Source organism: Leuresthes tenuis, unplaced genomic scaffold (genome assembly GCF_036924035.1).
Source record: "Leuresthes tenuis unplaced genomic scaffold, fLeuTen1.0.hap1 SCAF_6, whole genome shotgun sequence".
NCBI classification, from domain to species: domain Eukaryota; kingdom Metazoa; phylum Chordata; class Actinopteri; order Atheriniformes; family Atherinopsidae; genus Leuresthes; species Leuresthes tenuis.
The window spans coordinates 4,995,065-5,022,341 of NW_027325360.1; the positions used below are offsets into that span (position 1 = coordinate 4,995,065).

General features: G+C 39.1%; 1 protein-coding gene across 3 annotated transcripts in view; it reads left to right on the forward strand.

Annotated features, from left to right (window-relative positions):
- Window positions 1-27,277, forward strand: part of fras1 (Fraser extracellular matrix complex subunit 1) — a 236,035-nt gene that overhangs the window by 107,984 nt on the left and 100,774 nt on the right. For all 3 annotated transcript variants that reach the window (XM_072387285.1, XM_072387281.1, XM_072387284.1), the window contains exons 14-19: window positions 9,598-9,741; window positions 12,216-12,356; window positions 13,388-13,528; window positions 13,645-13,812; window positions 24,784-24,924; window positions 26,209-26,355. In XM_072387285.1, coding sequence (XP_072243386.1) covers window positions 9,598-9,741; window positions 12,216-12,356; window positions 13,388-13,528; window positions 13,645-13,812; window positions 24,784-24,924; window positions 26,209-26,355 — 882 coding nt within the window. The remainder of the gene's footprint in view (window positions 1-9,597; window positions 9,742-12,215; window positions 12,357-13,387; window positions 13,529-13,644; window positions 13,813-24,783; window positions 24,925-26,208; window positions 26,356-27,277) is intronic.

A 27,277-nucleotide genomic window follows, 5' to 3' on the forward strand; every position in this document is an offset into this window, starting at 1 on the left:
AGGAAAAAGCAATGTGAGGTCTTCTTATCCAGGGCTTCATGCGGCTTTTGTCTGACAGCAGCATTGGGAAGATAGAATTACTGGATCTTTAGTATTATATAGGTAGTTGTAAAACACTTAATTCCTCTCAGAACTTTGCTAAATTTAGCTTTTGATTTATTTGTCTAGGTTACTTCAGATTTTTCAATGTTTTTTATATACAAATATGATTTTCAAATGAATACTTTTTATATTCCACATATTCCAAATCAGCACTGACACTGCAGTTTATGCCTCCTCAACACTCACATTGTTGGGTGCCCGATGTCCAGTAGAGCAAATGAACTCTTAATAGACTTAACTCACAGAGCTCTTTTTCCTGTTTGATCCTTAATGACGGATGGGACGGGTCTCATTTTTCAAGCCTAATCCTTAAGAGGAGCATGTCTGCTGTCACGTCATTTACTCAGATTTATTTGTTGTTGGTGCGTCACAGCCAGGCTTTGCATGCACACACACGAATAAGGAACAGGAGAAAACAGATTTGTTTGCAGTAAGACACAATGTAATTGTGTGAGGCAGACGTAAGATTCCTATCCAGTGTGACAGCATTCCTGCAGCCATCTTCTATCATAGTCAGAGAGAGGACAGTGAGAAAGGGCTGAATTGAGAGTTTCCACCTCTCAGTTATGTTCTGCACACTGCTCTTCTCAAAATCAGAGTGGTATTGGGAGACTAAATGGCTCCACCGCTGATTCTGAATAAATTAGTAATAACGGCAGTTTCTCAGAAAGAGGGCTGTCCTGTTTTTTTTTCTTTAGTATTGTACAGACCTTTCCTTTCCTCTGACATTTCTTAATGCACAATCTGAATTGTTGCATCTTTTAGTCCGCTGCTTTCAGAACAGCCTGTTGCTTTCACAGTTCAGCAAACAGAGCAGACTAACAATGGGGCGCGGTTAGTGCTTTGGCGCTTTTGGTTTCTTTGTATGAACTCTGCGTGACATCTCTGCAGTAGTTATCAGAATAATTCTGAGTGGATGTTTTGACTGAATATTTCACAGAGTGATGAAGGAAAGAGCTCTCTTTGCAGTCCAAGTGTTACTGCTGCCGTGTTGTTCAGCTTTTGAGTGCAGGCTTGATGGCCTGTTGGTGCACTTTGTCTCCATCTTCTTTTATAGAACTGATTGAAAAAGAGAAAAACAGAAAAGGCTTCATAGTTTGGTAAAAAAGAAGTTACGATTTCTGTTTTTACATTTCTGCCTGTATTTATTCATCCATTAATTAGATTTTGAAAAATGATTTGTAATTTTTAAAGAATGTGAACTTAAAAAACACAATATGCATTTCTACACACACTCTGCCTCCTGTCACTCTCTTTACACCTTCAAGAAAAACAGTTTCTGCTGTAGTATAGTTTTTCTGCTATTGACTGCAGAGCAAAGCCATCATTAGACCAACACATCAACCAAAGCTGTTCAGATAGAGCTGAATTGAGCTGTTTACCATAGAGGGGCTGTCATTACCAACAAGTCTTTGTTCAAAGCCCTCAATACAGCTCATTATGGCATCCGGTAAAGCATCGCCCCTACAAGCTGAAGGACAAATACAACTCAGATGAGTGTTTCCAACTCAGATCAGACGTCATTCTCTAATCTTTTGTTTAGCAAGTCAGAAAGTTCTCTTAAGAAGGTCGGAGGCTGCACTTTCAACCTTTCTGCAACATGAGAGATGAAATTAAAATATCGAAACGATGTGCGACAAATGGCCAAAATTAAGTATATTTTGTCCAGGCAGGACTTTGAAAAGATCATACTCGCCTTTACCACTCGTCTCGGTTATTGTAATACGCTGTATTTCGGGGGCCGGCAGGCTTCCCTCAGTTGCCTTCAGCTTGTCCAAAATGCAGCTGCTCATTTTTTAACCCAATCACACAGACGAGAACATATCACTCCTTTTCCGGCTGCTCTTCATTGGCTCCCTGTGTGCTACAGCATTGATTTTGATTTTAAAATGATTTTATTTGTTTTTAAATGTCTTAATGGCCTTGCTTCACCCGTGGTTGCTCCAAAGACAGGCTGAAGCTCAGAGGGGGATCGGGCTTTTGCCCAAAATTGTGGAACAGGTTGCCTCTACATGTTAGGCAGGCTTCTGAAACTGTCTTCTTTTAAAGACTCATCTTTTCTCCCTGGCGTTCAACACAGCATGAGCTGTAGTGAGTTTTTTTTTTTTTTACCAGAGTTTTATGTCTGTTTAACTTATTTATTATTTTCATTTATTCTCTTAATGTACAGAACTTTGGTCAACCTTTGTTGTTTTTAAACGTGCAAATGAACAATGTTGTGTTCTTTCAACAACACAACATTTTACTAAAACTGCTCCTCATCACGTGGTTAGGTTTAACCATCCTTACTTAGTAAGGATTACAAAACAATCACATTAAATCTTCAATACATTATTTTCCAACATGTTCTTCAGCCTCACTAATGCCATTTTTCTTGTTGCCTTGGTTACATGTAAATGCAACACATGATGAAATGTGATTAAATGGTTCAGGATCAAAACTTCTTGGGTAGGATTAGAAGGCAATTGTGGTTAGAGCCAAAAAAAAAAGTTTTTTTCAAAGTGACCCTCATAGTCATGGTAGCCATTTCTACCCTTCACATGCAGTTACTCTGAAAACTACCGGAGGTCACATTTTCTTTGAATGTCTGCCGGCTATGTCATAGAATTATCTTGGTCCTGTGATAGTTCTGCATGCTGAGGTTAACTCGAGGAGTATTTGGCACTATGGTGGCACTATTTTTATTCTATTCCTCGATGTATTAAAGCAGTTATTGTTTCCAAAGGAGGACCAACTCAATATTAAACAGTAAATCCTGGACCAATAGATTAAACTGTAGCTCAGAGAGGTAAAACCCTACGGACATGCTGATGCTCTGGGATCAGTTTAACCGAGTGCCTACAGTAAGATGTAAGGACTTTCAATGATCCCTATGGATGATGGGTAGAAATCAAATGAATGAGAAATTCGGTTGTTTGAGCACATAGTAACCACTGTGTGATTATAGTCCAGCCTGCTTTGCCGCTCAGTTTCACACCTTAATGAATGTTGTCAGGAGGATTGCAGACCTTTCTTAAATAGGTTAGACTGCAGCACCGCTGTAGAAGTCCTGCCTCCACCCATCCATCTAAATGTGTTCTATGCACCACTAGCTGCTGTACAAACTCTCTGTGGACATCCTATTTCATGCATTTGTTGCCTCTGTCCTGCTTTTGTACAGTCCCTTGTGCCTTATTCCCATCTACCCTGTATTGTACCCTGCACTGATGCTGCAAATGTCTTACTCAACTACATTGTTCAGAAAAAGCTAATTAAAACATTTGGCAGTTGTTGTTTGAGACAGCCGCTGAAATCCATCTATTCTCAGGTTTAATACTGTAGAAATAATGTGTGCAATGCTGCCAAGTTTTACAACTCAAACCCTTGTGTTTCAACAAGCTAGTTGGCCAACCATTTCTTTTAACCTCCAACAGACTTTAATGAGAGCAGAAGCCTTGGATTCCCCCCTCCATGGTTTCTCCTGAGGAAGGAACAAAAAGAGCAGCAGTGGAAAGTAGGGCTAACAATCAGTGTGACTGTAAATCAGTAGTTGCTTAGGTTTAAGCCATTAGGGGGGATTCTGCCTGGGTGAATTCTTTGTTGAGGGGAACGGACGGAGGTATTGAGGGAGGAAGTAGAGGAGATGGGAGTTGACATCAATAATGGGTGTGTGAGGTGTTTGGAGAGTGCCAAAGATGGTTCTCCAGATTGTAACTTTTCTTGGCAGAGGACCTGGACCACCCAGAATTATGTGTGTTGCTTCATGCCCCCCCTTTTTTTCTAGCACCTCCGGCTTGTGACTAAAGGTTTTACTGCATCTGCATTTGTTGATTTCAGTTAACTTGTAAAGAGTTACGGGGACGCATTGTGCTGAGCCCTCCTCATCTTTTTAGGTCCTCTATAGGAGAATCTTTTCTTTTCCTTAATGACCATGACACAGGAAGAGTTAGCTTGCTCAGACGACCTGTTTCTGCTGTACAATATGTTTTGAACTGCATCCGTTAGCACCAATCTTTTCATTTTTAACACTTCCAAACAAACTTGTAATGTTCATTTCTTTAGACACATATTTAGATTGAAGAACAGGCTTATTGTTGACGTGCAAAGCACATAAAATGTCACTTTTGGCTCTTCATCAACTGCAAAAAAGACGAATAAATAAGAGATTTGTAAGGAAGCAAAAACAATTTTAAAGGCTCCTTGGAAGATATAATTATAAAAATGTACAGCTACTGATCCTGTTAAAGGAGAAGTTTTTTTTTTTTTTTAAACCTGGACCTTATTTCTGACATAAAATATGTTCATCTACTCACCGATAACAGTTTGATGAAAGTCAGCGTCCTTCGTATGATATTTAGATCACTCGAGATCCGCGTATATGCAGCCTCTAAATAAGGCATTATCTGTCTTTATTTCACCAATACTTTAAGACGAATGAATGAACGAACACATACTATTGCACTTTGATAACGTGCACAACATCTTGAAACTTACACATCTAGTTTCCTACGTTTCCATCACTGAGCAGTCCATCTTTTACCATGAGTCTGTGTTACCTCATCATGCAGTGTGTTTTCTTCCATGAAATTTGGATTTGAGCTTCATTGTAAATGCGGCACTATCATACTGTGGTAACCGTGGCAACAGGTCAGTTTCACTGGCACCCTGCTCTTCTTACCTAAAAAAACAAAAAACCTTGACATAATGGAACTAAACGTGTTTGCTAGTGTAGAATTGTGTATAGAGCTTTTTCCTCCTGCACTTTTGCTGAAGTAATTCCACAATTCGATCTCAACTAGGAGGATTATTTAAATGCTGCTTTACTTTTTTCCTTATTACAGTCATGTCCTTTAAGTTAAAAGAAAAAACTTCCTCATATTGACTTTTTGCTTTCAACACAGGAAACAGGAATCAGTATATCAAAATACAATGAACAAAGTTCACATGCAAACCTTGTTCCTTTTCTGATTTCAGTCCAATAACATTTTCAGAATGAGCTCAGCTTTTATTTCATATTATTTATTTATCAGTTCCGAGGGCAAAAGCTGCTTTCTTTGTGCTTAGTTTAATTGCTGAATTTCTCATCCTATTTCATTTTATGGCTGGAGGTTTGAGGGGACGCACTAATTTTGTCCCCGCCCAGCCCAGAGGGACAGAGAACAAGGATTATCCACTGCACTATGTGACTGTGCATTCATCTCAGCCTGTCCTGGTTTATGCAGAGTAGATATCAGAGGGCGTTTTTTGGCAACTGGCCTGCTAGGATTACATTTGATGATAACTTTAGGCTTCAGGCTGCACAGAAAAATAAATTGCTTTCCTGAGAGGGGCAAGGTAAGGAACGTGTAATCCCCTTGTTGGCTATAACCGATTTTGGAGGGAGCACGTGTATGCATGTGTGGCAAGTGACCCTTTCATATAAATGTAGGAATCCAATCTTGTTTCTTTTGCTTAATCTGCCAGAATAGTTATAATAGAACATTTTCTTTATCTCTTGCTTAATGGGACATTAAAAGGCTTTAATAGTATATAAACAGTTGAATTTTGAAAATTCGTGTATAGATGCAGTAATTATCTGCTGCAAAGCTCATCATCTTTTAATAGTAAGAGATGGTCCCTCCCTGGACTCTCTGTACATTTGAGCTGACCAGACGGAGATGGAGGCATTAATATTGAATATAAGTTTGGAGAAAAAATGAAAAAAGGCTTGAAAAAGACACAGGCGCACGCAGACAGTAGGAGAGATGACAAAAATTCAATGTGAAATATGAGAATAGCCAGAAGGCTAGGGCAATCAAAAGCCCAGAACAGAGAGCATTATAAGGAGCAAAATATGTTTTCTCTTGAACTGAAACTAAAGGAGGTGAACAGGCCATGGCAGTGAAAGGGGAGTTAGATTTCTTTCACCTTTGTCTGTCACAACATATGTTTGGTTCTAGTTTTTTACGTGAAACTTGAACTCACATACAGAAACTTAATTCCACTATAACTTCTGTAAATCTCCTGGGTTTTAGACTTATTGCAGCTTCAACAATCTAATTTTTGCTTCCACATGTTCTTGTTCCAACTACAAACTGTGTTACGAGCATCCATCTGTCAAATATAAAACTCTCAGACAGCCACGTCTCCATATCAGTGTCAAATGAAAATTGAATTGCAGGGATTTAAAAGTTGACTGCAATAGTCAGTCAGTTGGCAAAAAATGACCAACTTGTTATTCCTGTCACAGTGCTCTTAAGTCTTTCTGTTCGATTCGATTCTCTGAATTCCATCTTGTGCTCAAACTTAAGGACAAAATTTGACAAAAGTAATTGTTAACTTTGGAGATTTTAAATCAGAGCCTTGTTGTTACAGAGAGGCTTGCATGGTCTAATGATGCTCAAGACTATTGCACAGTTTCTATTTGCCATTACAGACCTAGCATATAGCAACACACTGCAACAATGACGTCACAATTCCTTGCATGCCGGCCGCTTTGGTGACATTTTGGCCAGTCATGCATCTTCCAAATTTTGTATAGTTGCGTGCACTGTGTGGGTGACACATTTAAAAAGCAAAAGAGCTGCAGGGAAGAGCATGTGAGCAGGGTTGTCTCTAAAAGTCTGTACAACCAATTAAATAATTATTTCAACAATCATTATTTTGATTGGTCATGGTGTGTGATTGTTGCTGCTGGCAGAAATGACCTCCTATATCGTTCTGTGTTGTAGTGGAGCTGAAGAAGCTTCTTACCGAACACACTTTGTTGTTTAAACACTGTTATGTAGGGGGTGGGAAGTATTGTCCATTATGTTCATCAACTTTTGCAGCGTTCTTCTTTGCACAATCAGCTTCAGGGGCTCCAGAGCAGTCCCCAGCACACAGCAAACTGCAACTAGCTGCCACTTTGGTGCGGTACATTTTATATTGAAGATCACCTCGTCACCTTACATGACTCCACACAAGCAGCAGAATTTCTACTTAGATGTTTTGTACAGGGATTTTGTAAAAAGCATCCAAACTCACAGGATGCATCATTCACAGAAAACCTTCAGTTTGTTTTATTAATGTGAAATGTTCATTTCTTCAGCAGTAATGAACAAAGCAGCACCAAAGCAACTGGACCTGTCCCGGTGGTCCTGGGAGTTTGAGCTAGCGGTAGAGCTAAAGGACAGCAGAGAGGGACCATCTTTATCCACATTCTTTTTAAGTTTTCCAAATGTCACTACATGGAACATATGACAGAACTGAGTTCCAACTGAATTATCCAGCAGAAATCCACTGACGGCACAGCTGAGCATGCAGAAGATTAACTGCTGTTAATCAAAATTATAGAACCTGATCATGTGAGGAAATGAACTTTACCCGAGGACAGTCAGAAAAGAGCAAAAGGGATCCGATGATTTATGACACCGCTGTCCAACAACCTAAAGCACAGATTCGGCTATCATCTATTATCTCCCATTAATTAAGATCCTAACTGTTCCTCAGATTAATTTCCTGTTGTCTTGATGAATTTGTCACGCTTAAATCTTTTAAATTACCTCCTTCTGCAGCAATTTTTTCACTTTTTGACTTCAACCTTGTTGTTTCTAACGTTTGACATCTTACCGTTTGATTTCAATATTTCTGTTTAATTTCACAAATAATTTCTATTTCAAACTGTGAAGCAGCCATGAAATCAGATTTAATATAATCCTCAAGCTAAGACTAAAGACTTGATTCACGGATAAACAAAAAGGAGCACAGAATATTTTGCTCCCCTTACGCACAAGGCAACACTTTAAATACGTCGAGTCCTTCACCCTCAAAGTATGTTTGAGATTCATGAGCCTTTGCCACCCTGAAGGCAGGCCTTTTTGATTGGATCTGTAAAAAGTAATTTGGCTGTTGCTTCACAACCTGTGACAAGTTTCTTTAAGATCCCCTGCATGATGTGTTGAGCAACTGGACAACATTTTTATAAGTTCAGCATTTAGAGGAAAGACTAATAAAGACCTTTAGTTAATCTGATCTAATATTATAACATGTAATGGCTTCTAAACAATGCTTATAATACACCACTTTTGGGATTGAATTAAACTCTAGTAGAGTTTTATATCAACATTCAAATTTGAATCAATGCTTTGTGATAGCAAGCCTCGGGGAACATCTGAACTGCCCGTTTTCTGAGAATGGCTCATCTCTGCAAACATTCTTAATCCGTTGGTCGGGTCGTGGGGGGGCTGGAGCCTATCCCAGCGGTCATTGAGGCGGGGGAACACCCTGGACAGGTCGCCAGTCCATCACAGGGTCACACAGAGACAAACGAGACAAACAACCATGCACGCTCACACTCACTCCGAAGGACAATTTTAGAGACACCAATTAGCCGAACATGCATGTTTCTGGACGGTGGGAGGAAGCCGGAGTCCCTGGAGAGAACCCACGCATACACAGGGAGAACATGCAAACTCCACACAGAAAGGCCCCAGGTGGGGATTGAACCTGGAACCCTCTCGCTGTGAGGCGACACCACCATGCTTATTAAATATGTTGTTCATATTTCCAGCACACATCCTGTGGCATCTGCCTCAGTCTGAGGGCTGCTGGGAAATCTTGTGTAATCACACCGGTCGGTGCTGAAATTGATTTCTGGAGCTTCTATTTTTACACAAACAAACACACCCACATACAGACGAATGTGCGGGTACATGCAAAAACACACATAATTGTCGGCCAAATGTCATTCAAAGCAAAATAAGATTTATTCACTGGTATTTGAGGTGCTGTCAGTGTATATCTCACTTTGTCTCAATTACACACTTTTTCTGTGGACTCCCCACAGAGCTCACTTCCTCAACCTCCCACAGTTATTAGTTCTTCTGTAACCACTGCCTAAATATCTCTGATAATTGCAGTTATGCAGACCACACACACACACACACAAACAAGCAATGTCACATTATGTGCACGCATGCTGTATGTCTTTGATTTACAACCTAAGGTTTCTTTATGTGCATGAAATTAGCTTTGAAGAGGATCAGTGTGTTTTTTTTTACTATTTACAGTGAAAAGTAGATGTTTCTCAAACAATAATTCTACAAACCCCAGAAAATGCCCAGCTTTTCTGCAAAGACAATAGAAATTTAGAATCTCTAATGTGTTGATTTGTTTGGACCAAAGTACAATGTACAAAGACAGTTTTTAGTGTCTTAACTGGGAAATTTAATTGTATTTAGAAAATATAAATAAAAGTTCTTTGCAATTTTGTATTGGAAAACACTTTTTGGAGCCCTCCTTGTTTGGAAAGTGGTGTCCCCCATTCTGACACCCTCACCTGTCACCAGTAAATATGCTGCATCTTTCAGAACCATCTTACTGATGCATCTAAACTTTTTTGACTTTTTGAGTGTGTTAGTGGCATAATTTTTTTAAGTTTTATTATTTTTTAAATGCAATGAAGATGAATTTACACTGCTGTTCCTTGAAGGACATGTAACACTAACAGAATACTACAAATTGGAATTTTCTTTCTCCATCTTCCGCATCAACCAGGTTGCCACGAGTCATGCTCAGAGTGCCATGGGCTGAGTCAGCAGGAGTGCATATCATGCTCAGACCCAGCTGCCTTGCTCAAAGACGGGGAGTGTGTAACTGACTGTGGCGACGGGTACTACAGTCAAGAAGGAGTTTGCTACGGTAAAGTTGACATGTGTCTACACTGAATTATTAAACGTACAATAAGTCACTTTTCATTTTGATTCACCCCTGTCCTCATCACACTTAAAGCATCTTTACTTCAGTGTCAGTTTTACCTGCCTGTATGTTTCAGGCCCAACAAAGATGTAAATTTGCCAACTGTCCAAACAAACTACCAAAAGGGAATTTAATCCAAAACTCTGAGAGAGCTTGTTTTCCTCAGCCTTCATCATCTGATACTGTCACAGTTATTTCTGACCTTTTTATCTCACAATCGTCTGGCCAACTTCCATTGAATAATGCATTGATAAGAAACTGATATTGAGAGCTTTCCAGTAATGAGTTACATCCTGCACACAAACAAAACTGTATTGTTTTTTAAGTGAGTTCACGGCTGCTTCCAGTTCCATCAGGTCAGTAGTTGGACTCTAGTTGGATTTAAGAATAATCGGAAACTGCAAAACTGAAATATTTATATTTTATATAATATATTGTGCAACCCACTGGGAAATGAAAGATGATAATTGATCAGTTAAATTAGATGTCTCATAATGTGCCTGTGCCAAATACGATAAACCGAAAACACCATCTGACACAGTAAAAGGTTTATTATTAGTGCTGAACTTGAGGTGAACGTTTGCTTAGATTTATTTTTTTAGGATCCCTGTGGAGCTTCTCACCAGCATCCTCTTCACTTGATGCCAACATTATAAGTCAGGAATAGGCAGAGTTGGCAAACAAACAATTTAAAGAAAAAAAAAACAATAATTAGCAGTTTCCTCTTGCACTAATGAGGATTCAGAAGCTTCTTGAATAAGGAGACGTTGTATGAATATGGATGGTTTCTATTTTTGAGTGGTAATAAGCAGACACACAGAAATAAGCCTCCCTCAGGGTGACAGTGAACTTAGCAGCTCATAGCTAAGCTCTTTCTGTAGTTAAAAACGCCCAAAGGGGTTTAAGGGAGCTTCTTTTTTTCTGCTGCTCCTGTGAAAGTACAGAGGAACTCATCAGTGAGGTGCCCTCTTTCAGAAAATGTCAAAACCTGGGGAACCTTCAGAAAAAAGGTCAAATCCATTTCAACTTGCCAATTCTTCTTTGAGGTCTGGTTTGAAATGTTAACATCCTCAAGGGCATTTAACTTCTTGAATTCCCACCTCTGGACTTCCTGATTCTGCAGGAAAACTTGAGTAATTCTTTGTGTCTTTGGGGTGGAGAAAAGACTTGTTTGTGCACGTTTTCATGTCTTGTTGAGGCCACTTCACTCATGCACATATAAAAAGACAGCCTAAAGTATCCAGATTTACTCCAGTGTATTTACTTTTTGAATGAGGCATTTCTTGTACCAGTCTTATATAGAATGTATTTCAGCAGTTGAATATGGTTCAGTTTACAAACACAGATCATGGACTGTATTGTCATCACAGTTCTGGACTTTCAGTCTTTTTGATTTATTTTTTAAACTGTTCTTTTACTTTGGAGGAATAGTTTCATGATACTCATCATTGTATGACCCTGGTGCAGACAGAATAAAACTAAAATATTTCATTTCTGCAGTTAGAGCCTGCAACACACTCAAAAAGCAGTTGAGACGGTAAAGCTTTTACCATTTTGTGATATTGCCATTCATTCTTTCAACACTTGCTGACATTGAGGATACTGGGTGTTGAAGCATTTCAGATGTCATTTTGTCCCATTCTTCACAAATTCTCCATAAGAAACAGGTCAAGAACACTGATACATCCTCATACCATCACAGGGCCTGGCTTTTGGAATTGCTGATAAAAGTCTAAACAAACACTTTCTTTTCTTTGGAGTGCACAGCTAAGTTTGCTGTCAATCACATGGACAGAGGAGGAAGGTTTAAAGATCACATGAGTCAAAGATTAAGTTGTTTGGCCCGATGACCAGTGTTCTTTTTGGTTCTCAGGACAGTTCTCAAGAAAGCTGTGACAATTGTCAAGCATGGTGACGGCGCCGTCACACTCTGGGGATGTTTAGCTGCCATTGCAACTTGTGGAACTCTATGAAATAAGGAAGGAGGAAACCTTTGGAATCTTTGCATATAACATCAAACAACTGGGCTGGATAGTTGAAACCTTGGCACCATTTGGCACGTCAACTAAACTTTATCAATTTTGTGTAGAAAAGTGATCAAATATCCAACCAGAATCCTTTCAGAATCTTCAATTTTGCTCCTAAAGGAAATTTTAAAAAAATCAAACCTGTGCAACAAAGTCTTGGTGTGTTTTTCTTCATTATATGGTCATTTTTCTCAAAGTAAAAGTTTAAATAGATCCTTGAAAGCCCAATATTGCCATTATATTCATGTCTATGATGAGTGTACATAAACTTCTGACCAATGACTTCAACTTTTTAAATGCAATGTGTTTGGTATTCTGCCTTCCTTAAAGATTTTCCATTGACTTAAGGTCATCTGATTCATTTAGACATTTACGTGCTTTGGTTCACAGCCTGCGATTCATCTTGTGCCTCCTGTTTCCCTGATGACCCCAAATGTATGAGCTGCCCTCAGGGTACAGCCTTGCATCATGGGAAATGTGTTGTCCAGTGTCCAATACAGCATTACCAGGACAATCACAGCAGATGCAGAGGTAAGCTAAGATTTTATGTGCATGTTTTGATAATGTTGAAGTTATTTGCCAAGTGGTAAGGGTACAAGGATTTTTCAATAGCTAATGGATGAGATACAGTGAAGAAGATGAAGATACATAAACAGGTTTCCTTGAATCTTGTTTCTTATGTAATAGCACACAGTGTTGGGCATTCTCATATATCTTCAGAAAGTCAGTTCTTAGAATTAGGTAAACTGCAACTAAATGCGACATGACATATTACACGGTGTCTTTATTTATCTCACAAGAACTAAGCCAAAATGCAGTTTCAGTGTGTAAAAACTTTAGTTCACCAGTTCTACTCCCATAAGAATTAAGAGGGCAAGTAGCAGCCAGATGTTGCTGAAATACACTTGATCAGTTGATCATCAGCAAGTGTGAGCACCTCTATAAAAGCAGACATATTGTCAGTTTGCTGTTCTGCAGGATTCAGGTGTGTGTTAACACGATGCCAAGGAGGAAAGACATCAGCAATGATCTTAGAGAAGCAATTGTTGCTGCCCATCAATCTGAGAAGGCTTATAAGTCTATTTCCAAACTATTTGGTGTCATCACTCGAGTGGAAAGCATTCAAAACATTTGACAATTTAACCAGAAGTGGATGTCCCAATGAGTTTACCCCAAGGAGACCTTGATATTCTCAGAAAACCAGTGGACCTTGTAGCTCATTGAGTCGACCATGAGGGGTTAGGTTTAAATGTGAGGCCATCTGTCTGACAGCTGAAGCTTGGCTAAAATTGGTTTATGCAACAGGACGATGATCCCAAACACAACAGCAAAGTTCAGAATGGCTGAAAAAGAAAGAATCAAGGAGTCAGTAAAACCTCAAAACTGAAGACGGGTCTACTTCTTTTCATACTTGACTTCACACACACACACATATATATATATATATATATATATAGATAGATATATTTGACAGTCGAATACCAACTTGACCATCTTATAAATGAGTAGTCCCGTCTTTGAACATCCAGATCTTCAACAGATCTTTGTCTTTACCCCCTTAGCCTGCCACAGCTCCTGTGCCTCATGCTGGGGTCCCACAGTATCCCAGTGCACCTCGTGCCCAGATGGACTTCTTCTCCACCAGGGCCAGTGTGTGGAAGCTTGTGGGGAGGGACTGTACTCTCATGAGAGCACCTGCCACAGTAAGAGTTTATGTCTAAAGTCATTCTTGAAAACTTACAGTTAAAAAGAAAAAGAAAAATCTCCTTTTTTCAGTGCTTCATGGTTTTTTTTCTACATTTTCTGTCCGTCCAACCAGATTGTCATCCCTCCTGCCGTTCTTGTGTTGGACCCCTGGCCTCAGACTGCCTCCACTGCCTGAAACCAGAGGAAGTTCTCATGCTGCAGTCTAGTCACCTTCAGCATGGTATCTGCACAGCTGAATGTGCCATACACAACTTCCTGGATGAAAAGCAGACATGCAGAGGTGGGTAGATTAAGGACTAACTGCTCCTGGCTGCCACTACCTCATCATCCAGCCATCCAACAGAAGCATGTCAATTCAAAGTTTGTTTAATTTCTTGCATTTTCTTAGGGGTAACTTGCAAAGCCAATTAGAATATTTCAACTTCTATGGGACGCTATTAGTGCCAGTTACCAAGGTGATTAGAAACCCAGTCATCAGTCATAATCACTGGCTTTATTGTAATTTGTTCAAGGCCAGTGAAGGGAAATAAGAAAATAAATAGCAAAAAAGAAATTCTCATCTCATCAATTGGATTACTAATCCTTTCTAAACTTGGTTCTGTTTCTGTGGTACACATGCTGCAACTGTTACAAAGGATTGGACTTTTTCTTCTGTTGTCACAGTGGTGTAACAAAATTCTTCAGGCTCAGGACATTTTAAGTATTATTACTTATTAAGTATTACTTAAGCTAGATTTTGGTTAGATTGGAAAATCACTTGCACCAAAAATCTGTCAGTTTTGACAATTTGATGTCACTGTCTGACGCTGATTACTGCCATTCATAATTATCTCATGCTGTGATCAAACAGCTGTGTGGAGAACAGACCCTGTGCCAGAAGATTTTCTCTCTTCCAACTTGTTGGAGTCACTTTTTTTAGGTCAAGGAGAAAGGAAAATGAGGAATTCAGCAGGAATTATTCCCTGTTTCACATCTTTAAAACAAATATCTGCACAAGTTTAAATATGCAAATGATTCTGCAGTTAAAAGAGCTTTCTGAAAGGACTCTACAAGATGTTGCCACTGAATGGCTGACAGGAAACATGACCCCAACAAGAGAGCTGTCAGTGGAAACAGTGGAAAGGAATATGAGTCTCCCTCAAGCGGGATACCAGAAGATGTTGGTTATTTTCAGTCACATGTGTCTAACATTTGGAGCAAGAGCTAAAAAAATGGAAAAGTTGTAAAAGTCGACCAAGGAAGACGTTAAAGTTTGACAAAAGAAAATCAAAAATGCCCAAGAAAAGAGAAAACAAATGGGAAGAAACAGAAACCAACGTTAGTGACTGAGAAACTGTCAGAAAGAAATGGGATTTCCATCCAAAAGAAACCAAACATATACCATCTCTAATACCTGAACTGCAGGTTTCACTACACTGGGCTAAAGAAAAGCAGTCATGAACTGTGGATGATTGGACAAAATGAAAGCAGTAATTAATCAAAAATCTGCTTTAGACAAGGAGATGATGCTGGAACGTTTGTTTGGTGCAGGTCCAATAAAACATAGAAAGATGTCAGGTAAAGAACCAGGGATGTGGCAATCAAATCAATTACCACCACAGTAAATGCACAGATAGACACATTCCATCAGTCCAAAGGACGTCTGATGATGCGGAGATGATTTTTAGAAATGTAAATACACGTTGTGGCATCATCATGTCACCTAATTGACTGATATGATACCTCTTATAAACACAATGTGATGTGTAACAAGCTGTTTTATCAGGGTGCTTGTGATGCAATCCATGGTGTTTTTTGTCTGTCTAATAACTGCCAGTTCATTGCACTCTTTTCTAGGTGCAGTTAATCAAAATATGGGCTGACCACCTACTCAGTGACCTTGAGTTGTGCTTTCAGTCAGTTTTGTTTGTTTGTTACATGAAAAAACAGCAGCACCAGCAAGCTTTTTCTAGTTATAAAGTGTGTGCTGGAATAAATCAAGCTTAAGAGCTAAACTCACCCTTACATTACATGGAAACAAAAGACTTTGAGTGTCACATGCAACATGTCATTACCTTGTCAGAATAATGAATGTCTGGAATGAAGTTTGGTGTGAGATTTAGAATTAAAAAATGTATCTGAAATTGTGTGTGTATAGACTGTGAGGGTGTATTCCTCTGTGGGGAGGGAGGATAGTGTGTGGAGACGACTGATTAGGTTATTTGTGAGTGTGAAATTGTGCGTGTAATGGGCTAATTTTGCAGCTAGCTTTTAGGTTTGAGGGGATGTTCCGTCAAGTGAGAATAATTATCACCCACCTATCAGCACACACCAAAAACACACTCCACTGCAACCCCAAGACTCCCAGGAGGCCTTTTATTCTTTTTTTTCATGCATATATAAAGAGAAAAGAGAAGACAAAACCATATTGAATTTTCTCCACCTCCCTCACATTTCATCCATTTGCAACAATCCACACATTAAAACATCATATTCCACTCTGGCAGGAAGGAGGGTATTTGTTCAAGCTGCTGCGTCAAACATGTCCAAGTCATTGGCCAAAAGTGACATTTCACTCATCTCTACTGTCTCCTCAGCTCACTGTTCATCTGCATGAGCTGCTCTGAGTTTACCTTTGAGTGAGATAAAGCACAAATTGTAGTTTTATAGCATCTGCTAACATAAACTTTGAATTTTAAATAGTGAAAAGAGAAAGCTCTTCAGTAAGATTGTTTTTTTGTAACATTAGACACTTGATGCAGAGGTATGCAGAAGAAAATGTGTCACAAGTCACAGGAATGTATCATCCTGTATAATGAAGGTAGTCCAATATTTTAAAACAATTGAATTGTTTTTGGTCATGATTTGTGTTTTTGGGTGTCGAGAACCATCCATCCATCCATCCATCCATCCATCCATTCATCCATCCATCCATTTTCTGCCCCTTATCCAAGCTTGAGTTGGAAGCCAACAGCAACACGTAATTGCAGACATGCAGTTTTAAGCCGACCAAACTGGACACGTTCCTGGCTCGTACCTCAAAAGTCTTTCACATTAGGTTACCAACAAAATCATTAAGAAAGGACAGCCCAGGCAGAGTCCAACGTATCAGAAACTAGTCTGACTTTCTGCAGGGATGTGAACCAAGATCTTACTCCAGGCTGTACATTGACCGAATGGGCTGCAGACAAATTCCTGATACTCCGTACTCCTAAAGCGCCTCTCACAGGAGTAACACAACTGTAAGCCTTCTTTCCGTCTCTCCAAAAATAGGACTGTTGTAAAAAAGCTATTAATCAGATCTTGACTAACATTCCCAGACTGTAAATTGAGACCAAGACCCTAGTCGTATCATATGTTTCACTTTCTTCAGAGTACCAAGTTTGTCATTATTAACCTTTCATTAAACCTAATGACATTTAATTAAAAGCAATAATAAGGTATTCTTTGATGCAGTGTTTACTGGTTTTCGATTTGTTTTCTATTGAGTAGCAGGAACTTGTTGGTAAATGTGGATATCCAAGACTCCAAGTTGTCTTTCTACTCATTCAGGCAACATTATTGACTGTTGTTGGACATATTTCATGTCAAATGTCTTTCTACAGATCAGAGTCATCATTTGAATAAACAACTTTTGTAGGAAAACAAAAGGAAATCCAAATGCTTTTCTTCTGCATTCACTAATGAATTACATTATCATTGATAATTAAAGACAAAACAAGCTTCACTTTTGCAAGTGTGCTGTGATTCCCAGATTGCAGCAGATGGATCCTCGCTGTCTGTTTGCAGCAGCTTTGAGACTGTTTCAGCTTGGCAGTCATGTCACTTACAGGATGTTCTGAAGACTGCTTTTATAGTTTGCTGATGGCTCGTACAGAGTTTGGAGACTTTGGGATTCCCTGCTTCTGTGGTCTGAACTTTTTGTGTCATTTGCTATGTATTTATGCAAAGTAAGTAAGTATCCCCAAGATGGGAAACCTCCTAGTTCATAGTCTCAAAACACGGTTCAAAATTTTCTTTTTGTACGATGGACAAAAAATATTTTACACAACACACAGCAGTTATCCGGTTTACTTTGGCTAATAGTGAGGTAGTGGGCCCTTAGTCATTAAGTTAATGATACGATTAATTTCCTTACAGCAGTTTATCGAGTTCAGAGACGCCACGCATCAGAGAAAAGTTTACTTTACCTGGGATTGGAAGCACCTTAGCTGTATTGAATTTCCTGAATCATCCGGGAGGAGACGATTAGAAATTAGAAAGTAGCATTGGTCGTTTATAGAGTGTCATTAACACATTAATTTGTCTGTGTGATCATGTGGGTATGATGCTGAACCAGAACAAGATCTATAATAGTTTAAGTTTCAATTTAAGTGCAAAGCAGGAATCGAGTTTGCTGGAAGCCCTGCAGGAAACCCTGAAAATACGCAGAGAAGCTGTGTGAGCCTTTAATGGAGTTGTTGTAATGTATTGTTTGAGCTCCTTCTCAAAAGTTTAAAAAGATGGTTTGTGATTAGAGAATTTGGATTTGTGTGTATGGTATTTAGTAAAACAAGCAGGTTGATGATGTAATATTCACAACATAAACATGAGTCTGCGTACGCTGAAGAGACGTTTGTGACATGTTTGTTTGTTTCCATTTGTCTGGCGGTGTTGTCCTTCCGGTTCAAAGGACAGACCGCCAGTCCAATCAGCGACGATTCATGTCAAATCACACTGTCCCTTTAAAATCTTTCAGAAAATGATTATTAAATTGTACTGAATTGAATTGTATAAAGTGGTATCGAATCGTTGGCTGAATGCCGTGTATCGTGAGATTAGTGTATCGCTACAGCCCGAGAGGGCAGGCAGGAGTCGTGCACGGTGTGATGTTGTTAGCTGTGATGTACACACGAACGCAAACCAAAGTATAATTGCTTCATTAAATGAAAGAAAGGTCAGATTACGATGCAGGAGAGAAAGGTTGCAGTCCAGACTTTAACCTCCAGGAAACTTGGTGTTTTGCTTTACTTTTGTTTTACATCTTGCATTTTCTGTTGCTGCTTTAATACATTTTTAGGAAAACTGATGGTTTGGGCCAAAATACACTTTTTGAGAGGTTGCCCATGTAATGTAAGCAGTGGTTTCTTTAACCATACAGTGTTGTCCTTTGTGATGCTGTAGGTTTCACACCAAGGAGAGGCACGCTATATTCTGTAGTGAAGCACTGAGCCTGTTTGTTATATCTGCATGACACAGAGCTGGTAAAGTCTCACCTGAACACTCATGATGCAAAAAGTGCTGATAAAATCTCACTTACTTGTAAAATGGATACGAGTGAAAAGTTTAAATTTTTTGTCATTTCTGAGATGGTTTGTCTGAGAAATTTGTCTGAGGCAGTGCGAGCTTGGAGGAAGAACATGCTTTCATTTATTGGACATGTTTAATCTAGAATGAAAAAAGTTCTAGGACTTTGAATCGACTTTGTAAATTGAGTCAGAAAAATAGAATTGTTCCAAGTTTCAGGACTGCTCGTATGAAAATCAGGAGGGTGCAATTCAGAGGTGAGAAGTTTCTTACGAAGAGTTAAGTTTTAAGAAAGCAGTCAGAGTCAGATCAAAGGAACTCTAATAAAACTTACAAATAAATGTAATGCAGAGGAGGAAATCCCAAACAGCTCAAATAAAAGTGGTATAATACTGATGAGGAACAGACAGAATGAGAAACTAAACTGAGCAGACAGAAGAAAAAGAACTGGGGAGCAATGGTGTTGAGCTGGCAATGAGCAAAAAAATTGTGGAATTAGTGAGCAAATGACTAACACAAGCATGTGGCCACCAGAAACTGAACTCAGGTGGACTTTAAAAAAACAGGAAGCACAACTAAACAACCATTTTAATCTTATATAGAACATGAAAGACTTACAAGTCCCACAAAAACCAAACACCATTATTATGTTTAATTCATATTTAGGCCTTGTTGAAATAAAAAACGGAAAGTTTTCATTGATAAAAAAAAAATCTGAGATAGGGTTTTAGATGTATAATGAACATGCAGTCTTACATGTCAAACCAAGCATGTACACATGACTTAATGATTCTGCTCAATAAAGTAGAATACATTTATGATTTTAAGCAGGTACGATTCTGTCTTCGAAATGACTAAATTATTAAATGGGCTCATGAACATTTCAATACATCGCTGTCTGTGATCACAGATATATATATATATATATATATATATATATATATATATATATATATATATATAGCTAATTTCAGAGTAGTTACATCATACATAAGCTAAGGATTAGTGATAAATGAAAGATCATTAAAGCTCTACTGACAGCAATATGTAGCAGTTATTCCATTCTCTTTAGTCTCAGCAACAAAGGCTCACTTGATTGTGTCAGTGGGAACACTGCAGCCTATTGTATGCGCTTGTGTCCTTGTGTGTATCTGGCGCCGACGCTCTTTAGCAACACACACTCTTTAGCAGCTGCTGTGCCAGAGAGGATGCATAAGCATACACGAGACTCACAGACTCCAGCATGAAGGCAAATGGAGTTGGTCAGCTATCGGATGACTGAGACGAATTCCAGACTCCAAATCCTCTTGCTCTTCATTTCGCAGCCCTGTGCAGACAGAGACAGTTGGTACACTGGTAGTTAAACACTGCCTGATTGACAAGTCAAGCTCCAATACACCATGACATGTTCATTTTCAGAATTCTAGAGAGAGTTTCCATCTCTATCTATCAAGATTTTACAGTTGTTTGGAATTCAAGAGCATTGGGTATAGAGCAAGTAACGACTGTTCATGTAAGTTAATGTCAAACATGTTATGCAGCTGGAGTAAAGAACATGGCAGATGGTCATATAAGTCTGGGTTAAAGTTAGATGTTTAGAAGACACATGTTTAGTTTTTCCAGCATTATGTTTAATGGTGTTTATTACTTCTTTCTAGAAGATCCAAATGTACCGTTAGTTAAAAGCAGGCCCTGCATGCTGTCCAACAAGTTTACACAAAGCAGACACAACCCAGCAAGGTGACTGCCGGTGTCTTTTAGTGTTTAAAAGTTCAGTGACGGGAATCATCTGAGCGAAACAATTTTTTAGATTTTGACTTTTTGAAATGTGCAAAGGGATGAAACGGGATGAAACCCATCACAACAAACCACAGGGAGAAAAAAATACGCCTCTCCATCGTGTGTTATCCCCAAAGCTAATTTGGTCACGGTGGCCGAACTAATCGAATAACACATTAACATCTTTCCTTTCTGTCCTTTGGAGATGCGGCAGGAGTTGTCTGTGGGAGATTTGGAACATGCAGCAGACGTTGAAAGGGTTTATTTGAATATCTAAACCACAAGTAAAGTTTAAAAAAAAAATTGAGGTATTATGTTTTAGAAAATACAAGGTTAAACACTAACACATTTGTCCTAAACAGCAGTTATGTGTTTAAGTCTACCTAGAAATGGAGACTTTTTCACTTTTAAGAACTAGTAAAAAATAACTTGAAATTCTGAGACAGAGACAGTAATTCTGTGCTTTTGTTGTCAAAAAAAAAAAAGAAAAAGATAGTTATATCCCACTGAACATGTATTTGTAGATGACTTTTCATGAACATCCTTTGAATCACTTTTTGTTTAGACCCTGTTAAGCACATATATCTCCACCTCAATGGTACCTCCTTTTTGAGGTCTATTCTACAAAAGAGATTACGTAGCAATGGCTAAGTGACTCACTTCAAAATGTGGAGGAGCAGCAGGAAGCTGCATAGGTGAAGGACGAGTGGGCTGTTTCTTTTGTTTCTTTTGTTTCTTGAGTGTCTAGAACACTGGCAAAAGTAGGATGGAAACCCAAATCTGCCAAAATCTTCTCAACAAAAATGAAAAGTGAAGAAGTTTAGTTGATCAGTTTAAATAGAATTTCAGCTATTAGTGGCACAGAAACCTTGACAGGAGCTTCCTGTCGACAGTAGATATCACTCAGGTCAGACTGGAAACAGCATATGTTTTGTGATCTATTAGCTACTCAAAGCAGATGGTGTTGCCTGAAAATTGCATCTCACAGAAACAGACAAACCTCGAGCACATCATAACACTGGAGAATCAATATGAATGACACTTTAGACACTTCACAGGGATGAGATACAACCATCCACCAGTGCCTCTGCTGTTCAGCATGCAGATTTCTTTTCTCTGTGATGATAAGCTCTTTACTGTACCAGGAGGATCATTTATGGAAGGTATTAAGGAGCTCTCACACCCTCAAACTAAATCAGAACCTCATCGACTGCTCCCTCCTCAAATTATGACCCTATCAGCACAAAACAAAGTAATGAATCTGATTCTCAGAGCTGGTGTGCCAGATAATATGCAATGAGAACGCCTCTGCCCATGAATTTGGGTACTACAGGAATCAATATGAACTCTCCGTCCTGAAATAAATTAGATATCCATGTTGCAATAAAAAAGCCTGGAGCCTCCAATCATTCTTATTCCTTCCCCTTAATGTTGAAATAAGTTTGACAGCAGGTCTGTTTAATGTCCATCTGAGTTTGTCTTTGTGTGTTGGGTGCTGATACAAAGATTTATGCGATGAATAGATGTCCATGTGTTGGTGATGGTAGCATCTTCAAAGATGAGCAGACATGTTTGTGGGTGGTGAACTCAAACAAAGTGGCTGTCCTCTGATGTCAGCTAACCAGTTGAGCTGCCATGTTTTATGTGGCAGGGGATTGAGGGCAGGCGACAGGGAAACGGTGGGCGTTGATTGGATGTCGGATTGATGTTTCGGCTGACATTTGCGTGACTTTCAAAGGTTCTTGCTCTGACACTGAGATACTTCCAAACACCAATTGTAGCATTTGCTCAGGAAGCGCACCCGTCTGCTCTTGCCAGTTTCCCTCATAGAGTGTGTGCACAAGTCTCAGATACATCTGACAACACTGAAAGAATCCTGAGAGGCATAATGATAAACACACATATGCATCACTGCAAGTCTTCTAAAAAAAGACAGGTAGTGCATACACACACGTGCACACACACTTGGTGCTTCTGGCCAGTTGGTGACAGGCCTTTTGTCTCTCATTCTCACCGCCAGCAGCAGCGTGAATCAGTCAGTCCTTGGCTTGGCCCAGCTGCCAGAGCTGATAGCACTGCTCGACTATTTGTCTTCATGCTGCCAAAGCAGACATCAGAGGCTGGACTGTTGCAGGGCAGCTGTTATGTTGGATAAAGGGGCATGTGAGGAAATAAAATCTAGGTAGTTTAACATTTCATTGACTGCTTTATTAAAATTAAATCATTTTGCAAAGCAGCTGAAATCTGTAGATTTTAATCTTTAATCCAAAACAATTTTTGTACAAAATGGACAAAAACACTTCAGGAAGTACTTGAAATAGAATTGTCCCGACTGATGTTGACTGTATAATGAATTAAATAGCAGTATCATGGTATACTCGTATAATAATAATGTGCTTAGTTCAGTTTCAGCTGACCCTGTACTGTAGAATTTGATTCATCGGTTCACCTGGTTTGAATTCATTACTGTTTAAGACTCTCTCCACCAGTATTGGTGAATCTTTGTGGCTGTGATAAATGTTGAGAAAATAGGGTATTGTGACTGCCCATATTTAGATATATAGAATATATTAAAGTAAGAATAAAGTAAAACTCACTCAAAATTACATGTAACCTAATCCTGTTTTTTTGTTTTGTTTTGTTTCTTTCTAAATTGAACTTATTCAGCTTCTGTTAGAATTGAAATCCAGTTGAATTCCCCTTCATTGATTGTGAAATAACATAACTTTTCAAATAACAGTGCAAGACAATAACTGTTGTCTAGTGGTGAAGGTGGAGATGACAACCATGTGAAATGCCATCTCCACCATCTGTCTATGCAATTTAATTGTTGAGAAGAAACCAAACAACTCTGGCATCACTCCAAAAACATTAATCAGCAATCGCCAATCAAATAAGTGTTTATTTATGATTTCACTTCTTTGATGTGTTTGATTCGTGTGTCATTGCCTGTTCTTGCATCATGTAACAGATTTAATCTCTCTGAAATATGTACCATCAAAGCATCTGCAACATCGGATTCCCCCACTTGCTGCCTCTTTATTTCCCCTCTGAATACGACTATTTTTCTGTTTACCTTTTAATAGATATAAGTTGTTAATACTAGGGTAATAAAAACTTAAGTTTTTTGCTCATACATCTTTGTTAATGTCACACCCTGTAACCTTAATGTATGTGTCTGCACTATACTTTGGAAGCACATTTGGAAGTAAAAAAGGAAACGGGCTCTCAAAATCATCTGACATCTCTCATTTGAATATCTGTAATATACTGTCTTTGTTGGCCATGCCTTCTTCAGGGAAATACACAAGTGAGCTGTCAAAGCTTATATACAAAAGCAGCTAATCAGTCTCTCAAACACTCTGAGAGAGTTGAGAGATGTCTCCTCACTCATTAAATCAGCTGGTGCTAATAGAGGAAGGCCTTGGTGTTGGTGGTGCTGCTTTAGTTTGACTGATTACCTTCCCATGCCTGACCAATTATCTGCACCTTATACTGCACATTCTTCCCATGAACCTTTTCTCTTGGTAACAAAAGCAGCTTGCTTTTGTTATAGTGCACGCCTGCAACACTCTGTATTAAACATTGTTTTTTCAGACAGTCTTGAAGTTCTTTGTGTTTGAATTTTTTCAATGTACTGTAATAAATCATTTAGAGTTAATCCTTGGTGTTAGTTGGACGCCTTGCAGCTTTTGATGACCCACAGCTTCTCTCAAATGTAAATCATGCTAGAACTGTTCATTTGAAAGGTTTATTTGAACAAAACAGGCCAAATTAAACAGGAGAGCATCCTCAGAAATCAATGCTGGCATGTATCCTTTTTGTATTATTCTGTTTGAGTTGGCATTGACTCTAGTGTCAGTGTGTCGAGAAGCTGGCTGCCAGCCTCATCTGAGTATTACATTACTTCAAGCTGGCAGAGTTGACTAAAAGCTCCCGAGAACAGGATTTCGTGAATTCAAGATTTAGTGAAGTGGCATCAAGACAACCAATATCGTAACACAAATTGGCCTCAGTTCAGAGTTACATCGCCTACAGCTACTTTATTATGTTCATGTAACAACACTTGGAACAGGTACTTTTTGAGATGCATTCAAGCAGTCCAACATTAGTCATACCTGGTAGCAACATGAGATAATTGAGACTGCACACTTTCATCTGTCTTTGGCCTTTAATGCACAGGATCCGCTTTGTGTGTCCTTTTCAGAGTGTCATCCCTCCTGCCAGCACTGCACCGGGCCGTCTGCAGACCACTGTACCTCCTGTCCCTCCACATCCAGCCTGTTCGAAGGCCGCTGCGTCCCCACCTGCCCACAAGGATTCTTCAGCCAGGACAGTCAGTGCCAAGGTGGGACACACATATTTGTGCAGCTGTACTGATGCACACACTCATTGAGGTATTGTTTCGTTCTTGCAATAACTATGAAACCAGAGCTCTGACAAAGCTTTTTGAAGAGGTGGGGAACAGAAAAATTGCCTGCTGTTTTCCTAAGATGGCTTTTTTGACAAGATTGGAAGCTTCTGTGCAAAATGACACAACATTCTTTGACGTCTTCATTTTCCTGCACTTTTATTATCTGTGTAACTGATTCTTAGGAAAACAATGTCATCATGTGCGGAGAAATTTTATTTAAGAATAAAATACAGGTGAAGTTAGCTCTGAAAGCTTTTAACATCTTCTGTTGTGCACAATTCTACCTAATTCTAATGATTACAATGCTAATGTTTCACTCATGTTTGATTACTCCATGGAAGATTAACAGCTCTCACTAAGCACCGATAAGAGGATGCATAAGTGGTCACACTGACTCATATCTAACATCAGAAAACTCATAGAACGAAACTAACTAGAACATTAGCATCTTTAAAGTATTAGTGCATGTTAACACCCAAAGACAGTTTTGCATTTTGTTCTGAGTTTCTACCCCCCACCCCTCTAAACTCTAATCTCCCATTCAGCTTTGTCAGGAAAATAAACATCCTGCGATACATCTTTTATTAGTTTTCTTTTAACTCCAAACCTGTGATGATTAATTGAAAGGGCAGATGGGTAAAGATAGAGACAGAAGAAGAATAGCAACAAATTACGTTTCCTGCTGGGACACAAAAAATGAATGGGCTTTGCTTGTTCCATTGTTGATTGGCTCATTAGAAACTCTCTTGATGAGAGTGACTTTTTACTCCAAAATTATGAAGCTATGGAAGCAAGACACTTATTGTTGTTGAGATTTTACTGTATTATGAAACCTAAAGTAATGGCAGTGACTCAGATGATGACTTAATGTGAAAGGGGTGGCTCCTAATGACAAATCCACAAAGTATTTTCATCAACTCTGCAGCTCCACTGAGCATTTTAAGCTTCTGTTACTTCATCAACTCCAATACCAGCTCCAGAAAGCACCTGTTTTCTAAAAGATTACAAGAAAACAAGCTCTGAGAAACCAACTGTACAGCACTACACAAAGTTAGACACAACTTGTTAAAGAAAGTAAAACACAGCCAGTAAGTTGTGACACTTATGTTGTTCCATTTTATAAACCTGCGTCTAAAGCTGTGGAAAATGGTTGTAAGTAGATAACAGATGGGCTTCCGTGCGCTCTATAAAATCCCTTGTGTCCTTCTCCTCTACCAGCATGCCATCCATCCTGCCAAACTTGCTCCGGTCCCTCCCAGGCCGACTGCACCTCCTGTGCCATGTTGGCCTCCTTGCAGAGTGGCTACTGCAGGACAAACTGCCAAGAGGAGCTTTTCCTCAACGCTGTCACTGGAGAGTGCCTCAGTAAGTCACACAGTGTGTAAGGGTCAGTACGTTTACTTGCACAATAAAGTCAAGCTGTGGCTGCAGCTCAACTAGGCCATTTTGTTTTTTGCTCCTCATAATGTCCCAGTACATAAGCATGAGCTGGAAATCGATTTATTGGTCAATGCTCCTATAATTTGCTACAATAGGAGGCAATATGCCCCCTTTCAGCTTGATATTATTAGGCTTTTTCCTGTCAACCTATTTCATCACAAACCCATAGAATTGATAATATAGTTGGTAGTAAGTCAGTATCATTTTGAGTGAGGAATTGGACAGTTTTGCAGCTCTGTACACCTCATATGATGCTTTACTCTTCTTACAAACAAGATCCAAGCAATCTCTTCTTATTATTCTGTTTTACTCTCTTTTTACTTTTCCTTTATCTTCTTTGTCTTCTTCTTTTTCCTCCTTTCTTTTTTGTTCTTCTAACTTCCTCTCCTTCTTTCTTCTTCTGTTACTTCTGAGTCAAAGCCCCGGCCTGGAACTGTGGAGAAATTCAAGTCATTACTGCATCAGGGTGTGTTAGAGAAACTCGATTTTGTACAATTGCAGTCAGACTAACATGCAGTCAGACTAACATGCAACATGTATTTTAAAAGAGGAGTTTTAGTTATATTAATGCAATATATATATATATTTCTACTATTACATAAACACACTGAATGTGTGCATATAAATGGTGTAATGCTCATTTACATGCTAGGTATACCGTGCTTTCATCAAACACGCTGCTGCAAGGACTTGTATGGAAGAAGGGGCCCCTGTTGGGAATGGAACCCCTGAATCTGCCCGGGATAGTGCCTTGCTCTGCTCTGTGAGGGTTGCATGATCACACACTGAGTCTCCAGTAGCCTGCATTATTTACTAGAAACGCCAACTATCTATGAGGGATATATGG